The 10793-nt window shown below is 37.9% G+C and overlaps 1 protein-coding gene across 2 annotated transcripts in view; it reads right to left on the bottom strand.

Moving 5' to 3' along the window:
- The window catches only part of Dpyd (dihydropyrimidine dehydrogenase), an 835953-nt gene that overhangs the window by 790460 nt on the left and 34700 nt on the right, over positions 1-10793 (bottom strand). For both annotated transcript variants that reach the window (XM_031375299.1, XM_031375300.1), the window contains exon 2: positions 7262-7372. In XM_031375299.1, coding sequence (XP_031231159.1) covers positions 7262-7372 — 111 coding nt within the window. The remainder of the gene's footprint in view (positions 1-7261; positions 7373-10793) is intronic.

The raw sequence follows: 10793 nt of genomic DNA, 5'->3' as shown, positions 1-10793 counted from the left end.
ACACACACACACACACACACATGCACACACCAAAATGGAAAACAAAACATGGCTGTACCCACCTCATGTATCAAAATTACAACCAATAAGATGACATCCCTTTAGTTCATTCAGCAGCCCAGAAAAAAATAGAGTAGAAATCCCAGACAGAAAGAAAAGACTCCTTCGAAGTAACAGTGACAAAGTTGTTCAATCACAGAGACTGCTAGGGTAGAAATTAACTTCCACTAGAGAAACTAAAAGCAGTCACTTTCCTGCATCTCTGAGTATCTAGTTGTATCAGTATTCTCTATACAAACACTGCATTGTCTACCAGCCAAAAAAAAAAATCATAGAAGTTGTAAAGAAAAGAATTTTGTTTATGTATTTTTTTTTTTTTACTTTCAGGAACTTAAGATTAAATATGAAAGTAGTGTCGATAATAGATGAAAGCTTTGAGAATTGTTCGGCAATTTGGGGGTATAAGGAGAGGTGAAGACAGGTTACTTCCTCTCTAACGATGTGGTGCAAAGCTGTTGAAGTTGTTACGTTTACACTTAGAGAGGACCTTGGTAGCCCAGCACTGATATTCACATTCTATATTATTAAGTCTAGCAGAGCTACATTGTTGGCTAGCTAAACAAGAGTGAACGAATCTGTTAGAACTAATAACCAAATTAGGTATCATCTTGTAGTCACCAGGCAGACTGATGGAGGGGGTAAATAAGCAGAGCCATAAGAGGAGGCATACCTTAGCATGATTCTAAAAGATTACAAATGAACCTTATTGGGAACACATTAGAAATGGTCAACAAATGGTATCCTTCTTCCCTTGCAGGAACTCTGTGCTTCTCCCACAGTTGTTGTTAGCCAAATTCTCCCCTCTACCTCTCCTTATTTATGGGCAGCAGGTTCTGTGCCACACAAAGCCCTATAAGTTCAACAACAAAGGGAAACAAATATGTCCCTACTTAACTTTTTTTCATTTATTTCTATGGTAATTATCTTGGTTACTGGGTCTTTGGCTAGCCCTTTATATTGTCTATTTGAAGTCAGCACCCAACTTCCATTAAAGCTAAATCCTACCTTAATCTCAAGATGAACCATGCCTGTTGTGCTCCTAGAAAACTCTATCCACAGCCTTATAATTGCCTACACCTCTTCATAACCAGCTCATCACTTCAAAATAGTACACTCTAATTCAATATTTCATATCGGTTTACCCTATAAATTGTTAATGCACAAGCAAATTCAACTCCCAACTCATATATTTTGTGCAGATATGTTATATTGGGTTTGGGTACATGCAGTGTATGCACATGTGAAGGTCAGAGGGAAAGATCAGGTGTCAACATGTAAGGGCCACTCTGCCTTCTTGCCTTTGAGACAATGTCTCTCAGTGGTCTGGAAATTGCCAATTAGGCTAGGCTAGCTGGTCATTGAAACCAGGGGTTGTCTGTCTCTTTCCCACCAGCTCTAGGATTACAAGAATGCTCCATCAAGCTTGGCTTGTATAAGTGGGTTCTGCAGATGAAGCACAGGCACTTGTGTTGGCAAAGTGAGCACTTTACAAACCAATTTATGCCCCTACCTACCATGTCATGTTTTCTAATTTCTTGTTATTTTCACATTTGCAGTCTTCCAGAAACCCCCTTACCCCGCTCTTCATGATTTACTGTCTAGCTTTCTACAGCAGACCTGAACACCTTGCCTCCTATATTTCTCATAAAATCCATCTCCTACCCTAAACCCTAGAATCATTCAGCTGAAGGCAAATTTGATTGATAATTAAAATCCATCTATTGTTCTTTCTTTGAAATATTACTGTAAATACTTTTGATGTCTGTTTTCTTCTTCAGAGCATCAGTTCCTTGGTACGTCCTACACTGCATTTATATTTATTTCAGTTGATGAATCTAAATATTCTGTACTCATTTTCATTGTCTAAAAGGAAAAGTCAGTGCTTGATTTTTACTTCATCATGTAAAGTACTCTGCTTAAAGAGCTGTCATGCCAGTTTAACATCTAGTTCTATATTAGCCAGGATTCTTTGGTCTCCCTATATACAGTTCTTCATTTAGGAGTGGAGCTAAAATATAATGGTAACCACAAAGTGATTCTGAGGTTAAAATATAAATATTCAGACATAGGACTTGAAATAACAAATTTTAAATAGTCATTACATCTTTGTCATCCTTTTAAGCCATGAGCACCTATTATGTATTATGATTTTAGAATAGCTTCACTACAACTCAGAAAACAAATGGCCATGTATCCTTTTATTTTTTTCACCTGGGATACATTTTTTGATTCATAATATTTACTGGTCTTCAAAAATTGTACATAAAAAATGACTGCAAAATATTTATATAATTTGGACAGTTCAACATTTTCCAAATGTCAAAAATAAACAGCAGTCTAGAACACCTGCTTAAAAGACACTGGGAATAAGTGCTCTGTGATTCATTACCCAGCCCAAACACATTTTGCAGTTAAATTCCCTATGTAATTCAAAATTTCCAATTAGTCATAGATCACTAGTAAGCTGCCAAATAATGAAATTCCTGGAAAAAAATTTTCAAAATTGTCATTCTTGGAACAAAACAATGTCTTTTCTCTTAGAGGCCAGTATTCTACTTAGTAAAACAAATTAGAGTCTGTCTTTAAAATAAAAAAAAATAGAGCACAACTTTTTGTAGATCCTATTCATCTCTAAGAACCATGTGATACGGCACCTAAGGCATGGCTGCTCAGGTATCGGCGAAGGAATAAGAAGATGGAGAAAAGTTGGGTAGGGAACGAGGACTGCACCGCACTTCCCCCAAAATGCTATTTGAGATCTCAAAGAAACTCACAGGTGACCTGGAAGCACACACTGTGACTAGTCAGTGGCAGTGTGAATGGAGGGAGACTCACCATGGTCAACCAAAACTGAAGCCTTAATTCTGTCTTCTGAAGTAACGTGAGAACCATCACAGCCTAGGCTTTCTTGAACTTTTAAAGTCTGTCTGGTCTCATAAACACATTTGTCTTTTTCTAAGGATGTGAAGTAAAATACTGGTAAGGATATATGACTCATTGAAGTCTAAGTTAATCATTGAGCAGTTTTTCGACTTGGACACTTATCATGAGTAAACTAAAGAATATAATTTGAATGATTCACAAAGAACTGCAAATCACTACATGCAAGAGAATATGTAATCGTGATGTCCAGTATATAGAGAACTGGGAAAGCAGGAGCTCTGTCCATTTGTTCATGTGTGCGTTCATTCAGTAGCTAGGCATTAAGTAAAAGCTATGTGCTATGTGCCATGTGAGAAGCTGGGAACACAAGCAAGGAGCAGGGATTTAAGACAAGTAAAATGTAAAACTTCTGCTCTTCTGGGTTCTACATACTTACAGGAGAGTGGAGACCTATAAGGAAAAGGGTTGAATCAGTAGCAAATACTGTGAAGAAAAGCTATCAAGGAAACCCACGAAGAGCCACCAAAGGCAGGCAGAGGTTTACATAAGGTGCCTGGAGAAGGTATTGCTGAGATGATAGGCGAGCAAAGGAAACTGTGACTCCCAGTGAGCAGGAAGATTCCTGGCAAATTCTCAGCACAGAAATTTTAAAGGAGTCCTCAGCTCTGTTACTTGTTGAGAATGGACTCCACTGGGAAGGGGTTAAATGTTGAATCTGTCTCAAGGCCACTGCAGGGACCCAAAGGAGGGGTGATAAGGACATTACACACACACACACACACACACACACAGAGAGAGAGAGAGAGAGAGAGAGAGAGAGAGAGAGAGAGAGAGAGTTTTATTCTACAGGAAAGATGGGTAGGGATTCCAAGAACAGATTTTGAAGGCAAGACAGTACTTTCATAAGTTGATTGTCACCATGCAATATTAAAAGTACCTATTAGATCTGTAAGAAGAACTATTTGGTAGGTATTTAGTTATGTTGGAAACAGAAAGACTACCTAGAGATGTAAACATAAGGGTTATATGACTGACAATGTTACTAAGTGAGAGAAGGAGTGATCTCCTTAATGATGCAGTTTTGTAGAAGGCGGAGAAAGACACACACTGGCCACAGAAATGGAAGGATGGGCAGGAGGGACTGCTGAGGGAAGAGAGAGAGAATCAGTCTTCCAGGAAGAGAGACTGAGGGCTACAGCAGTCACTGTGGATGAGGCCCTGAAATAGCAATTTCAGCATCTGATAACTAAATTTTCTAGAAGGAGAACTGCACAAGGATTAGATGTATGAACTTCCTAAACAAATGCTCTGCAGGAAAATCACACTGGGATGAAATAGAGGGGAACAAGGAAGAGCCAAGATGTATCCATGATAAAACTCAGTCTCACCCAGATCCAGAAGGCTCTGCAAAGTCTTCCCTGGAGGCAAGGGGTAGAGGAGACTTAAAAAAAAAGAATATATCTCTGCTGGGTGTGCTGATCACAGACTTACTACCAACAATTTGATGACTGGGGCAAGTAGATCCCCATGAGTTCACGATCAGCCTAGTCTATATATGAGCAAGTTGCAGGATCCTTACATGATCCCCGCCGCCCCAGTACAAACAGAAGGGCTTCTGTTTCTCTCAGGACAGCATAGGAGTCAAGCTTAGCCACTTGTGAGTTAGCATGCCTTGTAAAAGGACTCCTGTTTCCCTCCATTTTCTTGTGTTTGGCTATTGTAGGTATGCGCCTCTCTGAGTGCTATCTGTCTTACTGGTTCCTCTAGTGAGATTAAGGACAGTTCTGTTGGTCTCACTATGTGTACAGAAAGACTGGAGAGTAAAAATCAAATCATATTCCTTGATAACAATTATATTAACTCCCTTATATATGCACAGAGAGAATACTTATGTAAAGGAAGAGATTTTATTTAAATGGTAAATTGAGTGTAAGCTTCAACCTTCGCTCTCTGTCTCCCCAAGGGAGCAGGCTTCTTTGCTCTTCTCTCTCAGCCTATGAATATCACTGGAGTTTGCAGAGTGATCTGCATCTTCAGCAATAAATCTGATCTTATACAAGGAGATTATTATTTTTACATAGATTGGAAGCTTTTATTTGCCCATTTATACTTGCTCACTATAGAAAACTCAGACTATACAAAAATGTCAAGAACACAAAGATAATGAGCACTAATAATTGTATGGACGTTTTTATTCTTTGTGGCTATCCACAAAAGTATAGTTGTATGTAAGCACACATAATCACAATTATATATAATATTTTATGTGCTTTGCATGTAATATACATTGTGACTGCTTAAGTAAGAGTATTAACTATTAAAAAATAATTTTAGAGGTTATACAATTTAACACTAAGTATATTTGCTTTAATTTAGTTAATCATGACCCAGTTGTTAGAATTTGGAGGATTTTCTTCCATATTTTTTCCTCTACTGAATAAATAATGCCTATAATAATCTTCTTTCTACATAATTAATGTTTACCTAATTCTTTCCACAGTACATACTACTATAAGATGAATGACTGGGTGTGTTTGACAGCTTAAAGTTATTTTTAGAGGTTAAAATGTGTCTCTGTAAAATTTAGGTGTTAAAACACAAACTGCTAGTATTTCAAAATGTAGTTATTTAGAGGCAATATTTAAAGAGGTAAACAGATTAAAACAAGCCATTAGGAAAGTAAGAACAGGTTAAAAAAAAACACCATTGATTAAACAAGCAGAAAGTTCTCAGCGGCAATCAGCCTGCCAATACCTTGCTCTCAGACTAGTCTCTACTAGGGTGAAAACAGAATGGTTCAAGCCACCCTATCTATGATACTTTGTAATAACAACCCTATCACATAGCATAGATATTAAATCAAATATTGTGAGATTACCTCTCTACAAATTCTAAACAACTAACACTTGAATGAGAAAACTTATCTCAACACTACCTTTGCCAGCTACATATTCTGGAAGAAATGAAATAAGAAAGTCTGTGTATAAGATTGCATTTTGAATGATCATTTTCTTAATATAGTAGTGATAATAATAATCGAAATAGGGGAAACCTATTTCTAATAAAATCTGGAACATAAAATGTCAGATCATTTATAACTGAGAGGCCCCAGAGAAAGCGTCTGATGTCTTTGGATCATAGCTTTCACATACTTGAAATGAGAGACTTTGTCCCCGATAGTTTTTACAAGATGCATTTAAAACTGTACCATTCTGCTCATTCTCTTCAAGTGCTGCCATCACTATGCAAGATCACAACACGTCATCACGTGACCAGTATGGCCTACCCTGGTGTCCTTCCAAAAACCTGTCAGGTACTGTGATACTAGACCACAGAATTCCCAGGAGTGGAGCAAGGAAAACACAATGGCAAATCAAAGGCTGCAGCTGACTGGGAGATCATGCCACAGCATGCCTGCCTCTTTGTTGTCATTAAAACCCTTTTCAGGGGGCCTGTCCTCATGACCTATCCTCCAAAGGGAAGGAAGAAGAAAAACAGACCAAAATAAAGTCATCTATCTTAAACAACAGTATGTAAAGAGCATCCAGAGAACATGCATCAAGCAAGCTCATGCCACAGCCTCATTAATTATTTTGGAAAAATCGTTTGGGGGCTATTCCAGTAAAAAAAAGGAATTCTTTCCAATTTTAAATATCTGTAGCCCATAGATCCAGTGTGGCCTACCCTGATGTCCTTCCAAAGATCTGCACTCGAGTCTGTGATTAAGACATAGACACAGATAAGAAAGATTCTAAGCTGGGCACTGTGCTTAAGATGCAATTTTAGAACTCAGGCTGTGAGGATAGAAGGGACCACATGGGCATGAGACAGTGTGAATTACACAGGGACTCTCTGTTTCAAACAAGCAAATAAAAGCGAATTAAAGAATTAGAAATCAGCCATAAGGAACCTCCATAAAACTGCGCTGCTTCTGCACCTTTCCTGGGTGCAGAAGGTTCATACTGAACACTCAGGTAGTCATGTGCCCCACCTTCCTCAGTGACACTTGAACTTGTAATATGGAAAATCTTTCAGCCTGCTATGTTCATGTATCACAATTTTAGGCTAAATTTAAAAGAATTTGGAGAAAGAAATACTGGTAAAAAAAAACATACAATTTTTAAATTTTACAGAAGATTAGAAAAGCATCAAAATCAAACAGTGTCATGAGATTGTTTTCAGATATAAAATGCTTAAATTAATTTAAAAGCACAGCAGCATCTTATGCATATTGAATTACATTTCGAAGATACAAACGACATTGCCTTCAGTGTGGGGAATAATTTTCAGAAGGAAATCATGTGTCCGTGATACTCACCGAGCAGTTCTTGTCAGCGTTTCTTTTCCAATGTTTCTTGTCTAGTTTCTTGGCCATTGTGGAACGCAGAGTTGCATGAGTTTGTATTCGAGGATTTAAAGTCAGGATACTCTGAATACAGGATAAATAAGATACAAGTGGAAATAAGTAATCGTGTTGGCATTAAAACAAATCAAAAATTCATTTTAGACCACTCAATTTCCCTAAGGAGAGACTTAGCTAAGGGTGAATACTCTTATAATACATGGGAGACAGAAGGGAAAAAAGAAACATAGATGTAATCTAATGATCCAAAGTTCATATGATGACATTAAAGAAACGTTAAGAAAGAAATCTTAGACTTAACACAGGGCCTTTATAGAACTATAATACAAGAATGCAGCAGGAAAATCTAAGAAGAACCAAAGTTGTAATTAGTAAACTTAAACAAATAAGAAAGCAAAATTCTATTACTGTAAATTGATCATATACTGGATAAAATGTGAATGTAGTAACTTCTCATATCCCTTCCACTAATTCTCAAAACTTCTAGCCCAATGGACAGAAATGTTCAACAAAACAACTCCTATGCCTAAGGCTTAGGCAACATTGGAGGTATTGTAGACATTTTGGAAAGACTGGAAGCCAAAGTATCAGGGTGTTCACTGGGAGATCATTTCTACTTGTAGTGACAAAAGCTCCACCTTCATACTCTCACCAAACTGATGGCCGGAGAATGAGCTAAACAAGTACTACAATGATAGGCATGACAAAATGGACAGAGAAGAAAACCACTAGGTCCCAGCCCTACCCAGAGAACTATACACAACTAAGGAATGCTGAAAGTGGGAGAAATTGTGTTCCCCAGGGAAACGTACACCAATTAACTAACCAATACTAAAAGGTTAGCCATGAAAACAGATAAACAACTAACATTATACAGACTGGGCAGATTACATTTAAGAATATAGGTACATGCATATAAATGTATACTTGCAAAAATAATTAATAAAAAGAAGTATGAATCTGAAAGAGCTAGTAAAGATATATATGTGAGGGCTTTGGAGGGGAAAGGGAGAAGGGAACAATGGTGTGTTTATCGTATAATCTGAAAAATAAAAGAAATCATAATAAAATCAGTGTGCCCAATAATAAGCCAAAAGCCTTATTTTCACCAGAGTGGAAAGCCTCCAGTGACAAATCCTTCAGCTGAACCCAGTCAACAGTTCTGCGAATATCTTTGAACAGTTTTGACATGGTGAAAAGCAGTATGTAATAGCAAGGGAGAAAAGAAAAGATTTAGCAAACAAGGCTGTGGAGTTGGCCAATGAATAGATTACCTGCTGTGCAAGTATAAGAATCCACACCCAGCTTGCCAGGATGCAGGTATAAAGCCAGGCAGGGGTGGTGGCTGCCAGTAAATCCAGCCCTCCAGAAACCAAGACTGGGATTCCCAGGGAAGGCTAGCTAGTAAGAATACCTAGAACTGGGGAGATCCAGATTTAGCAGGGCATATTGCTTCAATAACATGAAGAGTGATATTTTTTTTAGGACACCCGGCATCAATTTTAGGGTGCCACACATGCACACACATCTGCGTCCATACTGAACACATGAGCATACATATGCACATACACATGTGTACCGCACACATGTAAAAAGAGCATCAATCAGAAAAACAGAAAAGGCACAGACGTTTTCAGTCTTTAACAAAATGGGAGGTAATTTCTTTTGAATGAGGAGGAAATGAAAAATTGATATTGTTGAAATTAGAGATTTTAATTCAGATATTAATAAGATGTTCTCAACCGAGATGGAACTGGAAATCATAGTAGCACCCTTTACTGCAGTCAACCGCAAGAGCACATGTCTCAAAGTTGTTCTCTAGAAAGCCTTCCATAATTAGATCTGCCCTTTTGTTATAGAGCTCACAAATACCTCTACCAGGCCCAGCAACCCCAACCAACCACTGCTTAGGGATGCTTTCTTCCCTCATAAACTGACAGCACTGCAGGATGGAGTATTGAGGAATTTCTGTTTAGTCTTTGAGCATCTGATACGCAATGTCAAGGAGGCAGGCCATGTTTATATCTGCAAAAGGAGTGATTCAAAAGGGCTGTGTGTGTGAGAGTGTGTGTGTGTGTGTGCCCGCGCGTGCCATTTGCCTCTCAATGAACTACTTAACATTTTTTAACCTAGACTAGAAGAACACAATAAGACATAAATGAAATATATGACAGAATATGTTACATAAACAAAATATGTTACATAAACTTAGAACACAAACTCCCAAAATAATGTGAAGTAAATATGAACTCCTGAGGTCAACTCCTGTTGGCAACTGGAACGCATCGTTATGCATGCCATGGCTGGAAACAATTCTGACAGGGGTTCTTAGGATCAAGGTTCCAGTGCACCTGACAACTCCAAAATCTTTGTACAAGCCTAGATTTTATAATTCCTTCAAAATTAACCTACCCACCTCATCTTTTCCACACATTAAAATGAATCCTTATTGGAATTCTATAAAACACCAAGACAAATGAATAGACAAATTCTTAACTACTAAATCAGTGCCAACAATGCTCTTTCCCCTTTGCACTATTCAATTTCTTATGTCTTCCTAAAGTAATCATCTCCTGGGTGACAACTGATTTGTAAGAATATCTCCTACATGATAGAAAGGGCTTCAAGTGGTAGAAAATACAGACTTTGCCTAAGATGAATTTTGTACTTAGCATATAAGGGTGAAATCAGAAAAAGATACATTTCATATAGCATTTGATATAAAGTGGTAATGTCATCCACCTTAAGGTTTTAGAGTTTAAAATCTTTTTGCATGCACTGTATAATTTAAATAACAAACATCTACTACTGTGTCCTTATTTTGTACGAACAAACAAATTAAAACTAAACAAGTACCATATTTACTTATGTGAAGGGACTGAGATGTGATTCAGTCCTCTTGTAGGATTTTTATTCAAATTTTTCCACAGATAATGTCTTTCTATGTCTAATGTAGAAACTTTTAACCATGTTTTAAAAATCAAATACTAAATGTCATCTGAATAACTCATTAAAGAATTTTTATTGGGTAGGAACCCTGACAACCTGAGGTCAATCCTCAGGACCCAAAGACAGAGTGAAAAAACAACTCTGTGCTGTACTCTGATTCTATACATGCACCCTGGCACAGGGTACACACAAATACACACACATGCATGCACACACACATACATACACATGCATGCACACACGCACACACACACACGTGTGTGCACAGAGAGAGAGAACACACAAAAAGAGATAGTGAATGTAATTAAATTAATATCAACTCCCCCAAAATTAAAAAAAAAAAAAGTAATTGCCAGGCAGTGGTGGCACACGCCTTTAATCCCAGCACTTGGGAGGGAGAGGCAGGCGGATTTCTGAGTTCGAGGCCAGCCTGGGCTACAGAGTGAGTGCCCGGACAGCCAGGGTGACACAGAGAAACCCTGTCTCAAGAAGAAGAAGAAGAAGAAGAAGAAGAAGGAGGAGGAGGAGGAGGAGGAGG

The sequence above is a fragment of the Mastomys coucha genome, unplaced genomic scaffold, assembly GCF_008632895.1.
Source record: "Mastomys coucha isolate ucsf_1 unplaced genomic scaffold, UCSF_Mcou_1 pScaffold16, whole genome shotgun sequence".
NCBI lineage: Eukaryota > Metazoa > Chordata > Mammalia > Rodentia > Muridae > Mastomys > Mastomys coucha.
The sequence above is the reverse complement of the archived record's forward strand: the minus strand, read 5'-3'. Positions and strand labels throughout refer to the sequence as shown.